Below are 25,303 nucleotides of genomic sequence, written 5' to 3' on the forward strand. Positions count from 1 at the left end.
TTAAAGCTCACTAGCTAACATGCTAACACAAGTTATTTTTTAACATGACAAAGAGGTTTCAATTATTACAATACATTTACAATATGATACATTTATTTAAAACACAAAAATCTGACACTAAATTCAATTAAGTCAACTTAATTTTATGAAATGCTAGTTCATGAACATTTCCCATGACTATGCTGACGTTCATAAAGTAATGTAGAGTTGGACAGAAGTATTTGAGCGGAGCCACTGTGTCCATTAGTACTCTCACGTTAGTCAGCAGCAGTGTGCATCAGTTCCCAAAACGTCCCATGGGAAGCACGCTGACGACAGCAAATGTGAGACAGACAGAAAATGTTTAGAAGTGGAGAGAGCAGGAAGAGCAAACATAAAACCTCCTCATCATAAAGATAACAGACATTTACAGCAGCTTGAACATAAGGACAAATAAGGGAAGAATCTTTTAATCTTTTAAACTGTGTTGAGGATATGATCATCACATTTACATTTTTAGTCTGGGTTTTTTTAAAGATAGAGAAAGTACTTGACATTCCCTGCAGTTTTCTGACACATCCAGACAGCTAATTGTGATGCAAAAAAAACAAAAATATACATTTGAGGAGATTGAACCAATACAGATTTGAGAATTATTGCTTAAATTTGACTTTAACTGATTAGCAGAACTAGTGACTATTACTATTCTGTCAAGGGATGATCACATGTGTTCTCTTCAGTTACAGATTTGTATTCCTCAATGGATTTGAAACCAGTGCTCTTTCATAATTATTTAATATCTGAATTCATAATGGGTTTATTAGCTTTATTAGAATACTTTTTAAGGTCGTATGTAAAGTAGGTCAATGCAAGGGACTGCTGTGGCACTAAAACCGCAGATGGAAAATCATATTATAATATATTGACATTGAACAATGTGTAAAACCATACCTGATCGGCACCTATAGCGATCTGTCTAATCTCAACACATCCATCATTCTATAAATTAACTAACTTTTCATTTCTGCTCTAATTTAAAACATCTGCTCTTGTCAAAATCACCTCATTCATTTTTTATTTAAAACCGAGGCGGTTACACAAACTGAGCTTCCACTTTATCGTAACAGCAATGAGCAAGTTTTCCTAACTGTCCTGAGGTTCCCAAAACACATTTTTGTAGCTTCTTTTAAACTACTGTGGCTTTTTCTCCCTGTCCAACTAACCTTTCCTCTCACATAGTTGATGCCATAACATCAGAACCATGAAATGGGGGGATTTAACGAAACATTGAAATCCATCATAAAATATTGCATTTTACTGTAAGCTTCTTTGAAGTTTCAACAATGTGATGATGTTGACATTTGTGAAATAAACTGCCAAATCTATTCAATAAATCAAAGCTTGTGTTATGTCGAGCCAGCTGGGACGTCCCATTTCATGGTTCACAATGTTCCAGTGCTTTTAAATGTAGTCTGGGTCAGTGTTGTCCCAAGTCCCTCAAGTGATTTGTGATGGTGAGTGTTTACTTTGTCTCCATAAATGTGTGCAACTGTTTTTTCTTCTTCTTCTCTCTGCAGACGGAACACATTCCTCCGTACGACGTTGTGCCTTCTATGCGGCCCGTGGTTCTCGTTGGACCATCACTGAAGGGCTATGAGGTGCGACAACCATTTCTAATTCTACCCTGCTTCTATTAGAAAATGATCTGTAAAATGTGAATCCACTAACGAGTTGCTCTCATTTCCCCCTACATTTCCGGTCCACAGGTGACAGACATGATGCAAAAAGCGCTGTTTGACTTTTTGAAACACAGATTTGAGGGAAGGTAAGTTCCTCGTGATCTAAAATAAAAGCTCTCATCCTGCTTCCTTCCTTCCTCATTCCTTCTCCCTCTAACTCTATATGCTGGTATTTATCAGTCCCCTGAGGTTGGCCAAGGGAGTGTGTAACAAGTTTGTTTGGCCTGCAGATGTGTGCTGCTGCTTTAAATAGACCCCCTCCATGTCCTTAATAGGTCATAGTGGGCCCTAGAGCAGAGCCGGATTCTACTCACTCAATGTTGAGTCCATCCACCCATCTGAAGCAGAGAGGCCATGAAGTTACACAACACTAACACTAAGATCCTCTCAGACCACCAGCAGCTGCAGTGTGTTGTGTTAATTCCACTTTAAGTCATGTTCTGCAAACCTAGTTTGAAGAGGCAATAGACAATAATTGACTTTAATAAGGTTCCCTGAAAGCCTCCCATTCACTTTGCAATTCTGCCTACCTTTAATAAAAGCCTAGATATATAAACTGCATCACCGCTTACAAGAGTGTCTCTGGCTAAGAGGCAACACAAAAGAATAGCTCAACTATATAGCTACAGTAGCTACACTAAGTAGGTAGCAGAACATCTGGAGTAATGTTATTCTTACTTAATAAAGTTCACAGAAGTAGACGTAATTAAGTATAATGAGTTTGACCATAGACCCATGAACTTAAGTCTCATGTTATTTATCTTTGAGCAATGTTAATGTATTGTCTCCTGTTGGCTCCATCTTTTTCGAACAGTTTTGAGAGTTCTATTTTCTTCTTCCATCTTTTACAGCGTTATAATTTTTTTGCTTTGCGTCTTCTTTGCTTTTTTTTGGGTCTTTTCTCTGGTAATCAAGTATTTCTCTTGTTCTTTTTCTTCAGAATATCAATCACTCGCGTCACAGCGGACATCTCTCTGGCCAAACGCTCAGTCCTGAACAATCCCAGCAAGCACGCCATCATCGAGCGCTCCAACACGCGCTCCAACTTGGGTACGTTCGTGCTTGAAATAAGTGCAATGCATGTCAACATCTTTTTGTTTTGATTCACAATGTTTTCAAGGAGACCAGCTTATGTGGGAAAGGAAGGAAACGATTAAAGGAACTCTTGACAATTGTAATGATAACTCGCGACAGGCCTTGGCCGGTTTCCTTTTGTTAGGAATGAAATATAGAACATCAAGGCACGATAGCAAGTTCAAGAGCCGCTCTGATTTGACTGAGGTTGATCTGGGTTCAGATCCGATTAGAATGAAACAGATTCCTTAGTCAAACAACTGGGACAATATTTGCTATGTATCAACATCAGCATCACTCAGCAGCTGCAGCAGAGTAAGAGGTCCCAAGGAAATCCTATTGTAGATGCAGGAAATGTATTGGTGTGCTGCTGTAGCAGGAAATTACTTCAGAATTAGCATAAGGAAACAGATCCCACACGTTCGCTGTCTTTTTAATATTACACTTGGAGACGATGAGAAAAAGAAAATTCCCCATTTTTCATCCGGTGTCACTTTAGTTACTTATTTATGTATAAGAAATCGTCTTAACAAGCCACTTCATGCTCTATAGACCCTAAAATGTTCACTTTTCCTAAAGGAAATCTACACAAAGATTTAAAGATTTGTACATTTGTTTCTGATGCAAATGTCTTGAATCAAAAATGAGTGTTTTCTTGATGAGTGAAAAGTTATGCAAGAAAATGTTGCATTGGAAATAAGTAAAAAATGTATCACCCCTCTGGCATATTTTAGCAAGAAAATGAGAATGTGTGATACAGGCGTAGCCTGAATGAGCTGTTAATGTGGAATGTTTTCATTTGATCAGTTTACTTCAGACTTTGTCGTGACTGGAAGTTATGAAGCTTGGCTGTGATTCTTCTCAGATTGGGAATCGTGCCCTGCTGGGATATTTGTAGCACAGATTTTAAGTCACGTTGTCATCTGTTGGAGTTGGGGTTGTGTGGTAAAACAGTTGGTTTATGAGTAAGCCACCTTTTCCATCAAAAAACAAGTGGCTCTATTTGATTATGAAATAAATGAAGTCAATCCTCTGAATTGACATCTTTTGTTTCTTCTTCAGCTGAAGTCCAGAGTGAGATTGAGCGGATTTTCGAACTTGCCCGGACGTTACAGCTGGTGGTTCTGGACGCTGACACCATCAACCACCCGTCACAGTTAGGGAAGACCTCCCTCGCCCCCATCATTGTCTACGTCAAGATAACCTCTCCTAAGGTGAGTAAAACGTGATACAGCCAGTTATTGTGCGTTTAAAAAGTGTCCTAGCTCTGATGTTAAATAATGCATGTTTGAGGGGACTGATTCATCGCTTTGACCTTCAGCATGAGTTGAAAAAAAGGGCTCATGATTCAGTGATTAATAAAATAAACAGTTATTTGGGTAACATAGAGGATGAGAAAAGGCATTGCTAAGCAGCGAGAGATACAAGCTTGAAATCAGAGTGGCATCAGTGTGAATCACACTCTGAGCGGGCTAAAATAAAACACTGTCTGCCACCTGTCCTCTTAATTACTAACTTCTGCCATATCATATACAGCTAAACTTTAGGGGAGAATCACACAGAAATATAATTTGGTATAAATACAAAGCAGCACAAATCACTTGTGCTCAACCTATTTTTAAGACACAATCCATTAGTTACTTTCCACCATACCTGTTAATGGCTTTGGCTATATAAAAGCTATCTTCTTAGTTTTTGTATTTCCATTTTTGTCTAACTAAAACCACCATGACCATGTTGCCTTTTTGCCCTCAGGTGCTCACGAGGCTCATCAAGTCTAGAGGCAAGTCTCAGGCCAAACACCTCAATGTCCAGATGGTGGCTGCTGACAAGCTGGCTCAGTGCCCTCCTGTAAGTCTCCACAGTGGACCCAAATTACCCAAATCATTACCGACTTAAATCCAGTGTTTAAAACAACCTGCAGTTGTATATTTCAGATGTGGTATTGGCTCTAGATTTTAGTTGCATGGATATGTGAAGTCTTTTTTTTTAAAGCTTTATAATTTGTGCCAGTTCTATTTCCGTGCTGTAATCTGCTTAGTTATTATTTTAGAAATTGAAGCAAGCAACCCAGGCTTGTGAAAGTAGAGACTCAATTTAATTCAAATGACAATCCACATCTTTAGGGAATTAAGATTGTCTGAGAATTAATTCCTAATGCTATTTAGTTCTCATGCTGGGACAGTTTGTGTATGACGATCATTATGATTTGTTTATAGATAATTTTACAGTCTTTAATTATGAAATTCCTCTAAAGCCCCATTTTGTTTTCTCTACTTTCAAATTGTTCATGTTTCCTTTTAACCCTTTCTCCCCCCTTCCTCAGGAGATGTTCGACATCATCCTAGATGAGAACCAGCTGGAGGATGCATGTGAGCATATGGCGGATTACCTGGAGGCGTACTGGAAGAGCACTCACCCCACAAGCTCCAACCCCCCCAACCCAATGCTAACGAAGCTGCCTACAGCCGCCCTGCCCTCCAGCCCCACCCCGGTCTCCGCCGTGCAGGTACAAGAGCTGAGGACACACAGGGGGGTTACCTGTAGCAAAGCTATGCAGAGAAACAGGATAAGAAGTAGCATAATTCTTTTTTCAATCATGTACCCCCTTTGAAAGTATCAGCGCAAAAACAATTTGTTAAGGAAAGCCTATAGAAAGAGGTACAGCGCTGCACCATCAGTGTCTGATTTATTAAAACAACAACCTTGTAACTGAGAAACACGCTACATTTAAAATGTTTACAATCCATCACTAAATTCATGGCAAACCAATTTTAACATCATGCAATAACACTAAGACGACATTAGTTGCATTGAACTGATCTTTTTAATAAGTTGTACTTACAATGTAGTGAGAAACATGGGCTTGTGCTTCACTTTGTCATTCTGACAGGGAGGCAAACTGCAGTTATTACACTTCGCGTTTTGAAATATGTGTAACTCTGTTAATATAAAACCCACACTGCTCAAACTTCGTTACTTTTCCTAAAATTGGTATATTTGTATATTTATTTATTTTGGGGCGTGGGGAATGAAGAGAAAAAAATATATGAGCATTTTCTGAGCATGGGATTTTGACCCCTCATATAAACATATGCATAATACTGCGCTAAACTTTGCGGCCACACGCTTATTGTTTAGGTCCTTTGAAAAGTAGGCAGTCATATAATTAACTAGAACTAACTAGATCTGATAGATTTGGACATAGACGCGAGTGAAGTATAACCGGACGCGAGAGAGAGATCAGATCAGCTGCTGCTGACGGAGAACACGCAGCTCTGCATGATCACAGCTCCGCCGCTGTGACGGACCGTTGAGCGGACCAAAATACACTAAGAGTTAGACCTAACACACTTAGCTAGTTTATCTACTCTGGAACTAGCTAAACTAGTTATAAATATATTTGTTCTTTACTGTCGGGTCACTTAGGCCGGTTAGACAGGTTCACTGCTGCACGAGACTGACGGGCTGTAAGGAGAGGGAGAGGAAAAGAGAGCACCCCGTTTACTTTTCCCATCTTATTATCCAGAATTACTGTAAACATTTGAATAAAGTAGTTCATCTACTATTAGTAGTTTGTCCGCATACCCCCATTTGAGAACCACTGGCATAGACCATGCTAAAGCCCTAGAGTGAGAAAAGAAAAAAACCTGCAGTAAATACGGTTTAGGTTATTTTCCAACACCCACACTTAAGGTATTTGTGTGTATTTTGCTGAGATACTTTGTTAGCCTTATTTTGATTCAACGTAATGATGAATAATTTGGATTACCCACAGCCTTACAGTGACATTTCATGCCTCAGAGCAGTTATTTAATTATACAGCAATTAAAGCTAGTTAGAAGCATGCCAGGCTATTGTAGTAAAAGAGACATAACATGATATTAGATTGAATGCTAAGTAATTATCTTGTCTCTCAAATTGTTGCTGAACATTTTTTGTTATTATTTAATACTTGTGTGCAGCTATTCTTTTCGTCTCAAGAATTTTTTTTTAGGTTAAGAAATTAACATCTGTAGATTTTCTGCTGTAACTGTGTGTTGTTTGGACACTAATTATAATTTCCAAACTAAATTAAACACAAACTTAAACGTCTGCCCAAAAAACAGTTTAAAGGTGCATTACTACCAACAATTGGAGAGGTGTGGTGCACAAAACGGTGTTGCATTGTGGGATACACTCTGCTCTGAATAATAAAGCAGAATAAGGATAAACAAAACATTTTGGGAAATTTAGAGCAGAGGCAGACAGGAAGTGGGTCTACATAATTACCTGAAATCCTTGATTTCAAATGCAATTTATTTATAGTCCTTATTGGTAAAACAGTCATTGAGTCAAGTGTAGGATAGGTTTTCATTTCCATTGTATGATTTTGTATAGTATAACATTTTCACCAAAGGTCACACATCTGAGCGTGATATTAACACCCTACCCCTCTCTCCATCCACTGCCATCACAATGGGAAATGTAAGACTTGGGAAATCCCTGAAATTGATGAGGAACAGGATTAAATTGACATGTGATTGATAGTGTGGTGAGTGTGAAAAGGTGCTCAGATAAATGTTAAAGTTCTTTCAGACTTGAAGTGCCTGAAATCTATAAGAATTCCCTCTTGGTCCTGCTGACTGAAAATTCAGAAACCTTGAAAGTTATATTTAAAATGTCCTTCCTCCAATGGTTCATTAACCTTCCATGGTTGGTTGATGAATATTCATGCAGTGTGTGTGTGTTTTCAACGAGAGTGCTTAAATGCACCAGAAGCAAGGTTGAAGTGAATATTAATCTGCATGAGTTGTGTTTGTGTGTGTTTGCAGTGCATTTTCTTGCATTTTCTTGCTTTATGTCCCCTGACTGACTGACATGATATGTTACTGACCCCAGGGCAGCGGTGCAGAGCAGAAAGGTGATAAAGCATTGGTGGAGAGAAAGGGCTCCAAGGAGGATCACCAGCACCATCATCACCATCACCACCACCACCAGGACCAGGGTGATGCCGATGGGGAGGCTGAGGGGGAGGGCAATGAGGAGGAGAGGCCTCTGAGGACAGAGACCTCCAGGAGAGCCCAGCACATCCACCACCGTTCGTCTTCCACCAGGACTGAGCAACACAACCACCACCACCACCACAGCGGTCGGGGGCGGGGCCTCTCTCGGCAGGAAACTTTGGACTCTGAGACCCCCGAGAGCAGAGAGAGCCGAGAGAGCAAGGACTCGGCTTATATCGAGCCACGCACTCAACTCCTCCACCGGGAGGAGGAGGAGGAGGAGGATGAAGAGGAGGAGGAAGATGAGGAGGAGGAGGAGGAGGAGGATCTAGGGGAGGGGCACCCCCAGCAGCAACAGCGATATGAGCCACTGCCCCACCGGGACCACAATCACCACCACCATCACCATCACCGGGGGGGGGCGGAGGAGGCCGGCCACAGCACTGGACAACACCGCTCAAAGGAGCGCGAGCAGGACCATAACGAACGGAACAAGCAGCGCTCGCACCATCACCGGCCGGCACGGGACCACCACCACCAATACTACGATCGGGACAGAGACAGGGACCGAGAGGTGGAGGTGGCTCCCAAAAAAAGGGGAGACGCAGGGGAGTGGTCCAGAGACTCCTACATCCACCAGTGACAGACCAAATCCCTCCCGAAGCTCATCTGGACTCTTAACCATTCTGTTCTCCCATCGTGCTGCTATACCCTGAAACCACAGCATCCTATTTATGTACACTTCCTTTTGAAATGCTGTTGCATCTTTTTCAATGGCAGGATTTTAATTACATAGATATAAATATATGTATGTGTGTATCTATGCATAGACGTTGTTTATGTGTGGATATGCATGAATATTCTCAAATATGCATATTTTAAACCTGTGTTTGATAAAGCATGACACAAAAGCAGAATTGTTTTCTGTACGGAGCTGTGCTTTCTGTGATTAGCATTTTTAATTGTTTTGCTTGCTATCATTTGAATAATTTGTTCCTTCAGACTACTGCTAGGGTTGACTCCAACAGTTGACTAACCAAGTTAGTTTGAGACTGTGTTTGCAGATGGAATTTGTTTTAAAGAACAGTTTGTCAATTTGGGAAATAGGCTTATTCTCTGCCTTGCTGAGAGTGGCCAGTTTGTTCGGTACTGCAACTAAAACTAATGCAGTCTAAAATATAATACCTCCATAAAGGTATTCAACAGTTTTTGTTGAAACTGAACTTTATCATAACTTTGGAGACTGCAGTGTGTGGTGCTTTTGGTTTGTATTGTATTGTTATATTGGCAGTTTCTATTATTTTGTCCACCCCATTTATATCAATGAGGGTAGTCTAAAGAACAGGACTGTTGGATTAGACTTGATTTGTTTTAGCACCTAATTAACTGCCAACTGGGTCTAAAGGGAAAGATCATTACACTCATATTAGTAAGGTACATATGGTGTTACAGCTAGCAGCCTGTTAGCTTAGCTACATACGGGAAGACAGCCAGTCATTCCCTGTTTGAAGGTTGCAAATAATATTTAAAGCTCACTAACTAACCTTTTATATGTAAAATGTTGTTTTGTATAAATAACCAAATTAAAAAAGTTGCGATTTATCTTCAGCTGACTCACGGTAAGCTAACAGGCTGCTATTGCTAGCTGCAGGCTAATATGTAACCGACAGATAAAAAGTGCTATTGATTTTGTAATTTAATTATCAGCAAGGAAGCTAGTAAGCATGTTCCCTAAAGTGTCAGACTACTCCCTTAATTTTATGTTAATCATTTATAGCTTAGTTCCTTTTTTTAATTCTGCATCAATGGTTCAAGATATTGGGTTCGGACATCTTTAAGCCTCCCTGGAGGTGCACCTTAGTCTTGCCTTACAAGACAAAGAAATTCTACAACTTCCTCTCGTAGATGCAGTACTGTTCTCTTTGTATGGGTCCAGAAACATTTTATACCATTGATACACCCTTCTGCACTTTTACTGATTCACGTTGGTTTCAAGTGAAATTTGATATGACATTGCAACTTTTCTGTAGGTCTACAACCAAAACTCCACTTAGATTCATGTTTTATTAAGTCTAACTCCTTTTTCTATTGAATGTTGTTAAATTCCCACTTGAACTCCCACCTCAGAGTATAAATGAATGTTGATTTTAAGATATCTTCTTCAGTACGTTCCTCACTAAAAATGTTTAAAGATGCACTTTGTTTTCCAGACAAAAATATTTGTATCATTCCCCATACTAACACAACCTATTTTAAGGGTTAATTAACGTTTAACTTTTCCTGTAAAATTCCATAATACAGGAATTCGGAATTGAGCTGGCTCTATGCCCCTCTGTTTACAAACCCACCCTATCACTTCACTTTTTTGATTTTGCCTGACAATTGTAATTATAAAAACAACTCCATTTCTATGCTACATTGGTAGCACTACAGATTTTTTCTTACAGTGTACATGTGAATGTACATAATGCATAAATATGAAGAATAAAGTTGGCAACAAAGGACAGATGAAGGGGGAGAAAAATGTTGATGTGTGCTTTGTCAGAAGACCCAGACAGGAGGAGAGCAGTGTCTATAAATATTCGGAAACTCTGCTGAAAAATTGAGGTAAACTCCTTGGCCTGCCTTCTGAGTCGTCATGACAACATGGACATGAATGACAAAACTGTGGGGATGCATCTGAAATAGCTTCTCCACACTCAGATGCCTCCAAAATAGATGAACAAAAACACCTTCAGTGCAGCAGTGAAAGAAGTGGCCATTTTAATCAGCTCTACATACAGTGCTGATGTGCAGTCGGCTGGCATTTCCAGACAGATGTGTGTGGACGGACTTAAGAGTCTAATGGTATTCCCAGGAAGAGGGATTGAGCTGAGGTCATTGTGAAGGTCCTCAAAATGCCGCATGATGGGAGAAGGGGCCAGATGTTTGTGCAGTGTCGGCACTATAAGTTCTGACACCCATAATTCAATTTGCACTGAAGAAATTAGAGATGAGTGATGTAATTTGTATTCAAGCCAACATTTCATGAGTTTAACTGGTAGTTGCTTAAAATATTAACAGGAACCGGTCATTTTTTATTTAAAGGAACTTTTATTTTGAAAACAAATAATTTATTTATAGTGACTGAACTACACACAGCATAATTTCTCTTACGAATAGCACAAGTCTGAATTAGAGGTCCCAGTTATCCCCACAACTACTAAAAGACACTAAATTGTTAATGCCACTGATGACCTCTTTCTGCACGCGACTTCCTGATCTCTGAAATCCAGCGAATCCACGGTCACCATGGCAGCTGTGTCGTCACTGTTGTTATGGCAATGCAAGCACTGCTGCATTTGCCAATACTCATTCACTCTCCATCCCCACGTGCCTCCCTCCTTCCTCCCACCCTCTCTCCTGCCCTCGGTGTTTATACAGCTTATCCCTATATGGCCTGCAGTTTCAGAGAGCAGCTGTTAAGAGGCAGATGCTGTAAACAGCACAGTGAGCGTCTTTGTCAACACTACCCCGTCAAAGCACACAGTTTTGTAATATAAACACTATTGTTCCCGTCTGCAGTCTCATGGTAGAGCCGATGGTGTTGTAAGAGAAAACATGCCCCACAGTCACTTTTTCAGGAACTTAGCAATAAAGAAACCGATGGTGTCCCTGTCGGCTCTGTAGGGGAGGGGGGCCGCCGCTCCTGTCTGGTCCCAGGTCAGCTCCGGACTGAATCTCTGGAGGAGGTGCAGCTGCTCAGGTGACAGGCCAGCTCCCAGCATGCCTTCTGAGCCAATATGAGGCTCCTGTAAACAAAATGTGATCTGGTGAGGTTAACTAACAATCCCTTCTAAATTTGTGAGTTTATCCACGAGGTGTTCTTTTCCTACCTGAGGCTGGAGCGTGAGGCAGGGGAAGGTCTCCAGGGCCCACGCTACCTGCTCCTCATTCTCTGCTAGAGTCACTGTGCAGGTGCTGTACACAAGAACCCCACCTTTCTTCACCAACTGCACTGCCTGTAATTCATAAAGACAATGTATTAAAGCAGTTATAATTAATAGTTTAATAATAATGTAAAACAATGAAAGTGGTCAACTTTCTGATGCAATACATTCTCAGATGTACCACATGTTATCCTGAGTTTCAGCTCATTGTTTGTTTTCTGGTTCACAGCTTTACCGTTTTGGTACACTCTTACCGCTGTCATATCATTGTCTTTGGCCATGCTTTGTATAAAAGGACATAAGGGGGCACTTAGAGAGTGAATATCCAACTTTCATTCATAAAGTGGCCATATAAATGACAGTTAGTCTCTTCCTGCTGGGTATGATATAAGCATGTTTGATAACACGTTTGCCAACTCAAAAGGTCAGTTGTGTTTCTGCTGCCCCCACGTGGCCAACAACAATAAGTTAAGCGTCATACAAGCACAGACACAGAAATGCGTCTTTATTAAGTCTAGATGAGACTTAATAACATGCGTGTGATGGAGCACTATATGGCACTGGGGATAATTGATGTGCTCCGCATTGGACTCTAATCCCTCTTTAGTAATCCATCTGTTAGCCATACTCGAAGCAAAAAAAGCAAACAGATTTTACATTGACTTTAGTCTACATTGATGTACATGTATAAAAGTGACGAGAATGTGTGTTGGTTGCTTAACGTAAAAGTATAAATACTTCCTGGGTCTGCTTTAAAAACACCATCACAATACTTAGTTAAGTTATCTCTAATTTTAAGTTATCGCAAAAAACGGGTGACATTTGTTTTCCTATAGAGCTGAAAGCTGTATTTGTATTAAAGGTCCCATGTCATGCTTTTCTGGTTATTACCCGTCCCCTTGTGTGTTATGTAGCTTTTCCTGCATGTAAACGGTCTGCAGAGTCACAAACCCTCAAAGTACACCCTGTAGCGAGTAAAACTCTAACACAGAAAAGACCTGTCTATGCTGCCCCAGAACGCCTCCTTGGAGATTTCTTTTTATTCTTCCTGGGTACAGTGACGTATTTGGGTAGTAACGTAACGTCCGCGGAGCTGTTCCTCACACACACAGCTGCAGCTCCGCCGATTTCTCAGCCTGAGACGGCTGGACGCGGCGAGGCTGTGAGTTTGTGTGAGAGCACACACACAAACTCCCAGCCAGGCTGCGGGTGTGTGTGTGTGTGTTCTGGCTGGTTTCGGGCTGGGTTTCGCTGTGTCTCGCTGTCTCACAGATGGCCACTGGGCTCACAGGGAGGAGCAGGAGGTCCAACAAGCTGTTTAGGACAGAGTGAATACACATACTATACAGAGAATTAAATCTATTTTAGTATACCTCAACAATGGAATTATGATAAGTAGAAATGGCCATGACATGGGCCCTTTAACACTTAATGGAGGGTATATTATAAAGAACATTTTCAGTAATACGGTATTGGTGGATGTAGTTTTAAATGCACTTGATGAGATAAGGTATAGCAATGATTTGAGTAGAGGGAAAACTTCTTAATGAATAATCTTTGAGTGTATTTGGAGTTTAGTTGTGATTTCAGTGTAATGTATGCCATCTGCTGCCATCTACTGGTCAAAAGGAGCCACTACCAATGCTGTGAGTTCAATCGGATGTGAAAGTGCTTCCTCTGTGTGGTAAAACCTACAGCGTGGAATAACTTGCGCTGCAGAGGCTGGTAGGAACAGAGCTCCTTCAGGCTCCAGGTACAGGACATGCTGGGTCTCTGCCCGAGGCCACTGCAGGGGGCGTCCAGGAGAACCCGGTCGAAACTTTCAGCAGGGAAAGGAGGTCCTGGAAGAAGTCCAGAAACAGCAGTAAGTAAACACAGCATACTGAGGGTTGGCTTTATATATCATGTATGTGTCACTGTGTACCTTCATGCTCCTGTGCAGAGTCGCTGCTCACAGCTTTAGTGCTGTTAAAGCAATACACTTTAACTGAGTTTAATTGCAACATTTTGGCATTTTGACGAATTCGATCAATCTTATTTTTGATTTTCTCCAGGGCCACGACCTCACCCTGTGTGAGACGGAAAGAGACGGAAATTCATTAACAAGAAACAAAAAGCATCAGATCCTTCTAAAAGGTCCTGCATTGAAAATCTTCTCATCAAATACTCGTCAGGCAGTGTGTCGTTTAACAGCGTTATATATAAAGTACAAATAGTATCATTATCACTGATGCATTTATGTGTAGGAAGCATTTTTGTTTTAGTTATAACATTTTAAACTTTAATTTTTGAAAAGGCTTGATTAGCAGTCCAGCTAGAAAATGTCAACCTGTTTCTAATTTGAATCAATTTGTTTCACCTATCTTCTAGATGTGAGGCAGGCTGCAGCATGAGAATAAAACAAAAATAATATTTCAGAAAATGCTTTACACAAGCAGGTGCGTCGCATGGTTTAAAAGTAATCTGTGACTTTAGCAGTCAGATAAATCGAGCGGAGTAGAAATGTAAAAAAATAGCAAAAGAAACAAACACTTGTACGGCAAAACTCTACTTCAGTAAAGGAAAAAACCTGTAGTAGGAACCATTGGTTGAACACTTCTAATCAAAACAAATAATATCTACAGTAAGTGAGGTGATATAGAAACAACCAAAGTTGACTCCCATGGTTTTTTGGCTTGATTCCACTTAAATGTCTCTGTATGTCATTAGAAGTTTAATAATTCCATAAGCTGTTCAACCTTTCTCAAGTAGTTTCATATGAATAACCCCTTAGAAGCCTGAAGGGGGGAAACTATTCCGTACTTTATTAATACAGAAAAGTCAGGAGAAAAGTGTAAAATAAATGTGTTTTTGATCCTCTACAATCCCATACATCGTCTCATTTCCCCTCAGATTTATCTTGCAACACTATTTTAGGAACCGCTGCTCTAGATCAAGCTGTGCAGTAGATGTGTGTTTAATAGGCTGGATTCTCAGATTGAAAGCCTGAATATTAACTCTGATCCCTCCAGCAAATTGTACCTGATCCCTCATGAGCGCAGCGATGTGGCAGGTCTTCCCTCCGGGCGCAGCGCACATATCCAGGATCCGTTCTCCAGGAAGAGGCCCGAGAACATGTCCCACCACTACAGAGGGAAGGTTCTGCACAACATGGAAAAACACCTCGTGATAGATAAGAACTGTTTCTCAATTACTCCGTTTTACATCTTAAAAGTATAAATACCTGCAGGAATGCCAGGTTTGGTAGAACACCATCAAAGGAAGGGCTCTGGTAAAGTGGCTCTACCATCCGAACACCTACTCCCCTAAAATAACAGAAAACAGTGCAATATGTTTTGCTTATTACATTTTATTTTAAACAGTACAGATGTGCAACCACTATAATAAAGGTGTTTAGCTTTGGAAATATGTTGTTTACTCATCCTTTAAAGCCATTTACTTACTTGGCAGCTACATCTGTGCAGAAGATGCCGGAGCGGTCTATTTGAGCAACTCCATTTCCCACAAACCCTCTCATTCCCTGGAAGCTTGTGGCTCCTCGGGTGCAGCGACCCTCCAAGTCAGAGAAGACAGACACCACATCGCCAGCCTTCATGACTAAAACAGATATCAAGTTAGAAAACCTCTACATTGTTGAATATAACTAGATGTGTATTGGACACATATCTTTCCCAGCATCTGTTTTTGAGACTTACACTTGGGGCTGGCTAGGATCCCCGGGACAAAGACATTGGCGCCTCTGAGGACAGCACTGCCACACTGAGCGCCAACCACCACCTCTGAGCTGAGCTGCTCCACAGGTCTGAGAACAGGAGAGGGATGGAAGTCACACCCTTCTAAATCCATCTCATTTAAAGCATCCTCCTTCTTTGGTTTAGTACGGACAATTTTTTTTCTGGAGATATAGCAAATCTTGGCATGGGTTCACAATTTGTTGCATATTTTAAGTCTTTTATTTTAAGTAATAAAAAAATGATACCACTATGACATCTTTATTGTACTGTTACTGTATTTTTTTTTGCATGAAAACGCACACCTAAAAAAAATGGATCCTACTGAAATTGGTAAACAACATTTCCTGAGTTTTTTTCTGTTGTCATTGTTTGAAAATCAATGTAGGTTTGGCCTGAGCAAACACTCCCTATGGGCAGACTGATACGCGATTTAAAGCTAAGTGTGTTCTCCATAGAGCACATTCGTATCGCTCTGACGTGGTTCTAGCATTCCTCACATACCTCGGGCCATCGACAGGAAGCAGCAGCACATCTGGAATACGTGGGTGAGGAAGAATCTGAACTGAGACCTCCTTTTCTGTTGAGGTGCACATCTGCTGCTTCAATAACAACACAGAGAAAAGTTAGGGCCCGACTGACGACCACTGTGGGTCATTTCCTTTTTTCCTCACCTTTTTGAGCTCCTCCCCTAACTTTTGTCTGATCTCTTCCAGGGGAGCGAGATGAGTACTGGCCCGAACACAAGTGTAAGAAGGAGGGTGAGACAGACATGTGAGCAGCCTCTGGAAACGACTTTCTGCCTCCTGATGGCCGACTGCTGCTAACACCTGAAATCAAAAAGGATGATCAAAGTATGCAAATTATGGAATTGGCAATTAGAAAACTGTCAGAAACGTGGCTTCTTTTGAGATTCAGCCTTTCACTTTCAGCAAATGCCACTAAAACATTCAACTTTAACTATGTCAAGTAAAAATAACATTACTATCCTTAATTTACATAACTCTGTAGTTACATTTACCATTGAGAACATCATCTGCAATTAACTTTCTACTATAACACAAAACATACATTTAAGGGCTGATTCTGGGACTCATTATTATAGATACAAAAAAACAAACCATGCCTTGAAAGTGCATTTACACAAGTGTGGGGAGACAAAAATAGCACAGAAGTTATGACAACATTTATTTGGAAAGCCATAACTATGTTAGGGAGGGTTTTACTGAGGTAATTTGTAGTCATGGCATCAGTTCATCTAAATTCTATGATAAGCCATGAAGGTTCCCAGATTACCCCCATGTTAGCTTTTCCACTGAAGCAAAGACATCCACTTTTTAAGAGGTGTATTTATGATTCTCCTGAAAACACAATCTGTTTCCAAAGAAAAACAATGAAATGTCTACCTCCTTGTTTAAGAAGACATTCTTGAGATAATCAGTGACTTCAGGTCTCAGGGATATCCTTGGAAAAGTAGACATCACTTAAATCTGTTCAAAGGAAAGTAAAAATAACAGAAAAGCAAATAAATAAAGACACACTGCAATAAAATGAGGTACAAATATATGCTTACAGTTCTGAGGGCTGTGGTCTTGATTGGTTGAGGTTAAAAAACGGTGAGTGGTGGTGATATGTTGACATTGTGAGGGATAATTAAAGACGAACACACTTTACTGAGGTCTATTCCACAGAAGGGAGGCAGTTGTAATAATAGCGTAACTCAAAATGGATCATAACTGGGATCCTATTAAACTCAATTTGAGACATGTTTTAAAGAAACCAAATTCATGATTGATTTGATGCCAGTGTTATAACTTATTATTAATTTCGAATCATTCTTGTCCCAACAAGCAAACACAACGTTTCACAAATAATTACGATTGCAATTTAAAACGACTGCAACGTAAAAGCCCAGAATGAAACAATAAAATACTCACAAGTATTTTAATGAAATTAATGAATGAATTAATCTCGGAACCCGTTAACCATTGCACACAATTTCCTTTAATTACTGTAAGTGAGTTTACTGTAAGTGAGTCTCCTGTCATTCATTATTTTTGTTCACACTTAACGTGACTTTAAGTCACAGGTCATATTAGTCATCTAAATACTCGTTAATCCTATTCTACACATATAATTTGTTCGCACACAATTAATGACTTGTCAATAGATAAATATAGGAGTACAATTAATCTTAAGGCTATTTTAACAATCTTTAGGTACTCACGTTCTGTGGTGGCATGGAGCGCTGGTGTTTTGACAATTACTTCCGTATACGTCACTAGCTTGGTCACGTGTCAGTAGTTGATGTCTGTATAAATCCAAGTAATGCAGCCTGTTGATTCATTTATGTATGAAGTCTATTGCTGATCACCGATACTTATGGTATTTGTGTTGTATTAAGAAACGCAAGGTGTATACATATTCATTATGTACACATGTATTTTAAATACTTGAATGTTGTACTTTTCACAATAATTATTTTATGCATTTGTCAACAATTATAACCTTTTCTATGAAGCCATTGTTTGAACATTTGTTAACACTGTCATTCAGTTTATGTTTAAACACCGGGCTCATTACCACAGGAGGAGTTCTAATGGTTGACACACCTACACAAACATTATAGAAATACTGCTTATGCATAGGGTGACTTAAAATACATTTCCAGTTCATAGCATTTAAAAAGTAAAATATACAAGAAGAAAACTGAAAGTATAATGCTTTACATTTTGTCTTATGGTGAAAGGAAAAGTATTGTATGTTTTACTGTGCCTACAACCAAGTAGGCTTATTTTTGAAGTATTGTAATTGTGTTATATTTAGGTCTGTTCCCTTCTTGTGTTTTTGTGTCTTAAAATGCTGTCCCAAAAAAAGGCCAACGTGTACACGCCATGACGTCATCACGTTGGAAGACAACTGAATAGCTGGGGTTGCTTTTTTCAGCAAACCACTGCCAGCAGCCAACGGGCAGAAGAAACCGTGCGAGCAGAGTCAACACAGTGCCGCACTTCTCAGCCTGTTTATACGATTTGTGGAGGCTTCAACGTCTCCCTGAGCCACTCGACAAGAATATTTAAAGTCTATGTTACATTCCACCATTGTATCCTCGCGTTAGCTAACCGGAGCGCATGGAGTCCGCGTTCAAAAGGTCGGCGAGGTGTTTTGCGGACAAGAGATCATCCAGCTAATGTTAGCTAGCCGCAGCCAGCCGCGGACTGTACGGTGTGGATTTGAGAGTGGAGAAGCTCGGTGCTGCTGCCCACTCTACTGACGGAACTACGGGAAGACGTTAACCTAAACAATGGGCGTCATATTCGCCAAACTGTGGAGCTTCTTCTGTAACCAAGGTGGGTGTCGGTAAAATTGTTAGGGCTCACTAACCTCCCGCTAGCTACTCAACCGAGGATAATAAGTGTTAGTCCGTTAGCATAAAGTGAGCAGCAAGACCCATAATAACAGATGGGGTCTGAATTATCTCGCTACATCTCTCCGTGACTTCAGGACTCTGCCATCTGAGCTGCCTTTGTCTAACTCGCAATGCAAAACAACCTCTACAACTTCAGTGCCACCCCAAATACTTATGTGTTTATCACTGGGTCAACTAATATGATTTAATTTAAGTCAAACTAAGTCTGTAAGCGTGTATTCAGCCAGTTGTTTTTTCGGGTAACATTACATAACTTTCCCCTGAGTTTCTAGTAATTTAATGAAAACTTTATATTTATTGTGTAATTTTCTTCACAATGTAAGCTCAATCATTATTGTATGTATGTGACTTTAACATAATAATTATGCAGTTGTTGCTCATTTTAGAATTGAGTGAAAAACAAAGGAAAAGCACAACAAAGACACTGAGATTAAGGCAACAAAAAGGCTAGCTAATCCCACCCTTTACAACTAAAATACCCATATTGTATCGTATGTGTGTACTATTATTGCAAATATTCAAAATATTGCTGAGGTGGAACATTGTTCCACTTTCATCTGCAGGGAACAAAGTAAGGGTCTGCTTTGTTTGATTTTTAAGTATTTAGTCAGTGAGTCTTCTCATGTGGTGTAAGGTTTTGAAGTGTTCAACTAGACTTTAGAGCTTTCAATGTGTGAGTATCTTTTCGCTGGGAGGAGGGAATAAGAAAGAGGGATTTTAAAAGTATGTGTTATTTCATGCTTCAAGGTAACTAACGGTGCATTTTCATATCATAGTGTAAAGATCATTGTTTTCACAAGGGAACTCCCTCTTGTCTCAATTCCTTTGGCATGTATTGAATTGTTCTCGGCCCTGAGGATAGCAGAGAAGGATTCCTACTCCCTGCCTAATTCTGGATTACACTGTTCCTGGTGTCAGGTTTCATTCATTTTAAGGGTTTAAAGGCAAAGTCTAAGTGGCAGTGTGGGGATCATAGTCGTAGTTTAAAACATGCAATCATAACAGTAGTTAAGTCACCTCAAATGTAGTGTCTAAATACTAGTGCTGGCAATTGTGAAATATCACTATAGATGTGTCGTTATGTTTTATTCTTTTCTGAACCTTTTTACTGCTGTGTTCTAAAGGAAGTCTAGCCATTACTCCTGAGGTGCAGTTTCACCACTTAACAAGGTACATACAGGAGAAACACATTCATCTTTAAGGAATTAGTAACCTGTAAGTGTTCTGCTTGGAAAGCTCTTTTCAAATAATCCACTGGAATAAATTATTGACTTCTAAAATCAACGTCTAGTTTGTTCGCACTGACATTATACATTTAGAAGGAATCTGACCCAACCTCGGGTTAGAGATGTGCTGCAGGAACATGTTTCAGCTCGTAGAAAAGACTGTTAGGAGTTGTTGAAAAGGAGAGTACTCAGATGTGATCAAAGTAACGGGGATCCTCACAGGGAAGCAATAGACATGCAGTGACCCCCCCCGGAAGGAGTTTGGTGCTCAGAATCGGTCAGGACTGGAGCCCTCTGACCAGACTTCCTTCCTCCTCCGCTGCCAGAGGCCTCAGGAGGGCGGACGAGTCAAAACACTAAAGTGGGATATTTTGGCGTGTCAGCTCTGATTTGGGATTTAGTCTGCTTCACGGCCTACAGTGCCTTTGCTGTTACGAACTGTGCTAGCTGGTTTTTATGAATGGAAAGATGTCCTGCAGTTTGAGCGACGCTGCGGGGGAAAGAGGTCATGAAGTTTTAGAATAAGTTCAGCCTGTATTCTTTTTGAATAGGCAGCAAAGAAGTAATGCATTGTCTAGACAGGGACACGATGTACTTTATGGCACAAGTGTTTTCTTGATAACAATGTCCTCTTGAAGTTTATGTAATACTGTATTTCTTTTTGCAGAGCACAAAGTTATAATTGTTGGATTGGATAACGCAGGGAAAACCACCATCCTCTACCAATTGTAAGTCATTTTGTTTAAAAAAATGTACAGTTGGAACCTTTTTTCAGTCAGTTTTCCTTTGCCAGCAAAAACTAACTATGATTCTTTCCTTCAAAAGTTTGATGAATGAGGTCGTCCACACGTCACCCACCATCGGGAGCAATGTGGAGGAGATCGTGGTGAAGAACACTCACTTTCTGATGTGGGACATAGGAGGACAGGAGTCCCTCAGGTCCTCCTGGAACACCTACTACTCCAATACAGAGGTGAGAAAAACAAGCAACTCATGTCGTACACTCTGAACTATTTCTATCCGATGAGGGGAACAGAAGTATTGTCCAGCAGCAGTTTTCTTCCTGAGCGTGGCAGCTGGTGTGTTTGTTCAGAGCACAGGCGGCAGCGGGGACCGCCCAATGTCAGGGGTCAGCCTTTACAAAGGGGGCCGTCTGAACGTCAAAGCAGGGGTCGGCCTCTGCAGTGTTTTGGAGAAAGGAGAAGAAGAACGGGAGAGGCATGGCGGGGGCAGATGTGTCTTACAGAATCTAACTTTCCTCTAGGACGTGCGATATCCAGTCTGCGTTCAACGCTTATTTTCATTTCCATTCACTTTTCGAGTCACAAGCAAACGCCTTATCACACAAGCGTACTCTTCCACTCTTGCTCTTTAACATGTCTCTGCTAAAAAGCTCAAACCTGTTCGACAGCAGACTGAGCAGCATGTTGTGGTTGTTCAAACATTTCCATCCTTTTTGAAGCCTCTAAATTATGAGGATGTGCTTATTATGGATCATATATTTAGTTTTTGGACTTGGAAAAAACACACTCTTTTATATTGCTTGCTAGGATGTTTAAGATTTTCTCCAGTTCCAACAATTAGTCGGTTTGCAGAAAAATAGTCAGTTTTTCTTTAATAATCAATCATACACACGTTTGCTTTTGTCATGTGAAAATACATGAAATAGCTTTTTGGGACTAACCAGGCAGAATGAACACAACTATGGGCTTTGGGATAGTTTAACATTTAATAAACAAAGAAAAACATTCTATAAAGTAAAAAACTGTGTGGCCATTTATAGTTTTTTCCCAATAGAGGTTTGACAAACCAGAGAACTTTACCTTGAGCATCTTATGAAAAGTGAATGCAGACTTATTACAATAGTAGACTAAAAACCCACCAATGTTTGCACTTAAGAATCTTAATGGCAGAGTAGCTCTAAATACCTTTTACAATAGAGTTGCTAGGAGCCTTACGGTTACTAAAGAAACCATATAATGTACTAACCCTGAGTAACTATGGTAACTGCAGTCTTTCACTCCACAGTGAAGCGGTCACACTCATGTAGATCCCTGGCTGTGATGTGGGTCACAGTCATGTTAGAGAACGCGTGTTGCTGAAGCTTTTTCCTTTAATGGCGCCTCTCACATCTCGGCAACATTAACATGCCATTGGTCTTTTGTCACACAGGGTCACCCTCTCATTCAAAACGAGGTTATTAGCATAGCAGTCACCAGAACCCATTGTGAGGCCCTTGGCCCCGGAAGTGCCCTCCTGCTGTGTTGCACTTGATTTCTGTAAATGTGTTTTTGAGAAGTGTGATGTTTGCCTCCTACTCTGCAGTTCATCATTCTGGTGGTGGACAGCACAGACAGAGAGAGGCTGGCCATCTCTAAAGAGGAGCTCTACAGGATGTTGGCTCACGAGGTAAAACATCTTAACACGTCTTTGTTTGGCCGTGAAGAAGAGAGTTCACACTCGGACTGCGGGTTTCCACCAAGCGTAGCCCCTTCCACATTTCATTGTTTAGAGCTTCAAAAGGTGGCATGTTTATGGTTTCATTGTTTCGTGTTCTCCCCTCAGGACCTGAGGAAAGCAGCCGTGCTGATATTTGCCAATAAGCAGGATATGAAGGGCTGTATGTCTGCAGCGGAGATCTCCAAATACCTCAGCCTGAGCTCCATCAAAGATCACCCCTGGCACATACAGTCCTGCTGCGCACTTACAGGAGAAGGGTGAGACTCATGTTTATCATATCTGTGTGTTAGCAGGGTAGCTGACTGAGCTTATATAATCAATACCATGTATCGTATAAAGGATAAAACAACTTAACGCAATACAACATTGATGAAAAGACGTGTTGTCACATTTTAATGTGTGACAGCAGTTTAGCAACTTATTCTCTTCTGTGCAAACTTGGATTAGTTTTGAGTATACAGAGGCAAAATTGTTTTAAATACACTGTTTGTGTACATGAGTAGGATAAGAAGAAAGGGGAATGTTCACCATACATAGAGAATGATCTCAGTCTGTTACCAAGGGTTACCATAATGGTATTTTAATGAATGTCTTTCTTAAACCACAACATATTGCAGTGCAATTCATGTGAGCTGTAGCATGTCTACCATGTGATTAGAAAGACCACACATTGGGTACATGTCTGTCATGTCTAGTACTGGCATGTACTTATTTATTTACTACAGAACATTTTACAACAATGTGAGCTTTTTCCAGTTGAGCACAAAACAATAATACATTTAATAAATAACACTTTGAATTCAAATATTTGAGATTGTAACCAGGTGTTTGTAACCGATGTTGTAGCGCTGCAGTGAGCTCTGTTAACCACCAGATGTCACTGTGCCCTGAAGCTTGACATGTTTCCTCAGCACAGACAGGAAGAACACTAAATATATCTGTCCATGTGTTTTGTGTAAATATTTAGTGCAGCTAGGGAAGCTGTGCTATTAATTACTATTTAATAAACTATTAAAACATCCTTGATGTATTCTTCTGTCTAAAGTATTTGTTCCTCCTTTCTGACGCCTCTCTTTGTTCCTCCAGTTTATGCCAAGGCCTGGAGTGGATGACCTCGCGGGCCGGCCTCAGATAGCCCCTCGCCCCCTCTACGGCCTGATGACCTGGCTACGTCAGCTTCTCCTCACTTGCTTATTGTTGCTTTATATTTTTTTAATGACAAACATTGACTTCTGGAGGGTTATTAACACATGCACAGTGGAGCCGGTGTCTCTCCAAGTCGAAACGTGACCTGAACTGGGGAACCTCGCTGCTTATCTGGAACAAACAGTCACTTTTTCTGCAGAGGAGGGGAAGAAGATCATTTCAATGAGTTAAGAGTGTGTCCAAGTGCAAAGCAGGTGTGCACTGGACATCCTTCACACTAAATACATATCATGTCACCTCGCACCATTTCATATCATGAGACATCAAGTTGGTGCAGCTCTATTATTAATATCGTTTTTTTGCCTTTATACAAGTTGTTCATGTTCAGGTACAAATGGACTCGACAAAGGGATTACAAGCAGTGTTGTAACATTTTCAGGGGGGGTGGTGGCACTACGGAGGTTTTTCAGAATAATGTTCTCACATCGTTTTATTTTCTTCAGTTTTCATTTTTAGCACAGCGATTAATATCTGTTACACATTTCAGTTTCATAAGCTACATTGTCGGTGGTTATTCTCTCTAGGTCGTACGGTGCCGTATTGAAACGTGGTCAAATACAAATCTCCCTTTTATTAACTCTGAGCTTGTACTTGTATGTATTTGAGCCACATGGTGTAGATTCTACCTTTTCTGACCCTCACTTTAGCCATTTATTTAATTTTGCAAAGAATTAAATAAATGGAATTCATATGCAAGTACAATGCTCCCTTTTTAATGGCAGTATTTTAAATGTAAACACTATGTTTTGTCAATGATGCATTATGTTTTTATTTAATTGTATTCTTTTTAAGAATGTTTGCTCGTGGCGAGTGGGCGTCTGTATTAACAGATGATCTTTGGTGCTCCAAGTGTGTTTGACATTATCATACAAACATTTCAGTCATTTCCTGCAGAATATATTCCACTTTTAAACATTTTGTACTTTTTAAACAAAGCGGTCAGAATTAGCCAGCCTCATCGATGTGCCACACATTTATGGGGAAGTTGGTTCTCTGCAGCCATCTGGACTAAGTAGCATTAAGATCGTTTTATCTTAATATTTTGGCCATCATTTAGGTATATTACTTGATCCTCAGCCTTAACCATGCTACTGTGAGTGTCTGGAGGATAGTATGTGTATGAATCTGAAAAGTCTGCCCATGGTTTTTACCCTTATTTCCTTCTTTGACCTGGTATAAGAATTCCTTGGTAACAGATCTATGCACGCGTCACTTTGAAACCATGTCTACCTTTTACAAGTTCCACGGTGGCCAAAAAGTGTGAGGTGCATGAGTTTCATTGAGTTTGAATCCCAAGTGGTGAAGAACTGGTGTCCATCTTGGTCAGGGTGCCTCAGGGTCTCTGTAGTGTATTTGTTGTGGGGCAAGGTATTTGAACACAAAGAGGAAAAAGGGTGCAGCATTGAGGTTTACAGCTTTCACCTTGATCTTACACTATCAGTATGGTGGGGTCCAGTCGGTCATGTACTGTAATTCAGTTTTTATTTTTCAATAAAAGTTTGTTTTGAACTTTGAGCCTGAATAAATCAGTTTCTTTTTAGCAT

At 40.3% G+C, this 25,303-nt stretch overlaps 3 protein-coding genes across 10 annotated transcripts in view; 2 read left to right on the forward strand and 1 right to left on the reverse strand.

The window, feature by feature from the left end:
- The window catches only part of cacnb2a (calcium channel, voltage-dependent, beta 2a), a 92,341-nt gene extending 81,669 nt beyond the window's left edge, over positions 1 to 10,672 (forward strand). For 4 of the 7 annotated variants that reach the window (XM_010771013.1, XM_010771006.1, XM_010771035.1 and 1 more), the window contains 7 exons: positions 1,557 to 1,637; positions 1,746 to 1,804; positions 2,659 to 2,768; positions 3,855 to 4,006; positions 4,548 to 4,643; positions 5,119 to 5,301; positions 7,674 to 10,672. In XM_010771013.1, the coding sequence (XP_010769315.1) occupies positions 1,557 to 1,637; positions 1,746 to 1,804; positions 2,659 to 2,768; positions 3,855 to 4,006; positions 4,548 to 4,643; positions 5,119 to 5,301; positions 7,674 to 8,420 (1,428 nt within the window). In that variant the 3' untranslated portion in view covers positions 8,421 to 10,672. The remainder of the gene's footprint in view (positions 1 to 1,556; positions 1,638 to 1,745; positions 1,805 to 2,658; positions 2,769 to 3,854; positions 4,007 to 4,547; positions 4,644 to 5,118; positions 5,302 to 7,673) is intronic. The other 3 variants (XM_010771028.1, XM_010771051.1, XM_010771042.1) reach the window with 1 other exon arrangement.
- Positions 10,673 to 10,850: 178 nt separating this feature from the next.
- nsun6 (NOP2/Sun RNA methyltransferase 6) lies at positions 10,851 to 17,709 on the reverse strand. Of its 2 annotated transcripts, none has more exons than XM_010771085.1 (12): positions 17,665 to 17,709; positions 16,844 to 16,927; positions 16,112 to 16,267; positions 15,942 to 16,036; positions 15,402 to 15,508; positions 15,150 to 15,303; positions 14,930 to 15,011; positions 14,728 to 14,847; positions 13,631 to 13,775; positions 13,402 to 13,547; positions 11,653 to 11,778; positions 10,851 to 11,568 (listed from the first exon to the last, which is right to left on the reverse strand). In XM_010771085.1, exons 2-12 carry the CDS (start codon positions 16,916 to 16,918, stop codon positions 11,389 to 11,391), a joined length of 1,386 nt encoding a protein of 461 aa, XP_010769387.1. In that variant the 5' UTR covers positions 16,919 to 16,927; positions 17,665 to 17,709; the 3' UTR covers positions 10,851 to 11,388. The 2 variants fall into 2 exon arrangements, with proteins under 2 accessions (XP_010769387.1, XP_010769380.1); XM_010771078.1 differs by having other exon boundaries at positions 15,942 to 16,039.
- Positions 17,710 to 18,372: 663 nt separating this feature from the next.
- Positions 18,373 to 25,274, forward strand: LOC104945428 (ADP-ribosylation factor-like protein 5B). The gene is made up of 6 exons (XM_010771094.1): positions 18,373 to 18,787; positions 20,761 to 20,821; positions 20,919 to 21,066; positions 22,419 to 22,502; positions 22,659 to 22,810; positions 23,640 to 25,274. Exons 1-6 carry the CDS (start codon positions 18,742 to 18,744, stop codon positions 23,686 to 23,688), a joined length of 540 nt encoding a protein of 179 aa, XP_010769396.1. The 5' UTR covers positions 18,373 to 18,741; the 3' UTR covers positions 23,689 to 25,274.
- Positions 25,275 to 25,303: the final 29 nt, after the last annotated feature.

This window comes from Notothenia coriiceps, unplaced genomic scaffold (genome assembly GCF_000735185.1).
Source record: "Notothenia coriiceps isolate Sejong01 unplaced genomic scaffold, NC01 NC01_scaffold00000339, whole genome shotgun sequence".
NCBI classification, from domain to species: domain Eukaryota; kingdom Metazoa; phylum Chordata; class Actinopteri; order Perciformes; family Nototheniidae; genus Notothenia; species Notothenia coriiceps.

What these genes read in the sequence shown, in the direction of transcription:
- LOC104945428 (XM_010771094.1), top strand. Translation starts at nt 18,742, where the DNA reads ATGGGCGTCATATTCGCCAAACTGTGGAGCTTCTTCTGTAACCAAG. An exon ending in ACAGGATGTTGGCTCACGAG is followed by an intron (nt 22,503 to 22,658) that starts GTAAAACATCTT and finishes TTCTCCCCTCAG; the next exon opens with GACCTGAGGAAAGCAGCCGT. An exon ending in TGCGCACTTACAGGAGAAGG is followed by an intron (nt 22,811 to 23,639) that starts GTGAGACTCATG and finishes TTGTTCCTCCAG; the next exon opens with TTTATGCCAAGGCCTGGAGT.
- nsun6 (XM_010771078.1), bottom strand. Translation starts at nt 16,918, where the DNA reads ATGTCTACTTTTCCAAGGATATCCCTGAGACCTGAAGTCACTGATTAT. An exon ending in TAGGGGAGGAGCTCAAAAAG is followed by an intron (nt 16,040 to 16,111) that starts GTGAGGAAAAAA and finishes TTGTTATTGAAG; the next exon opens with CAGCAGATGTGCACCTCAAC. An exon ending in TGCACAGATGTAGCTGCCAA is followed by an intron (nt 15,012 to 15,149) that starts GTAAGTAAATGG and finishes CTGTTATTTTAG; the next exon opens with GGGAGTAGGTGTTCGGATGG.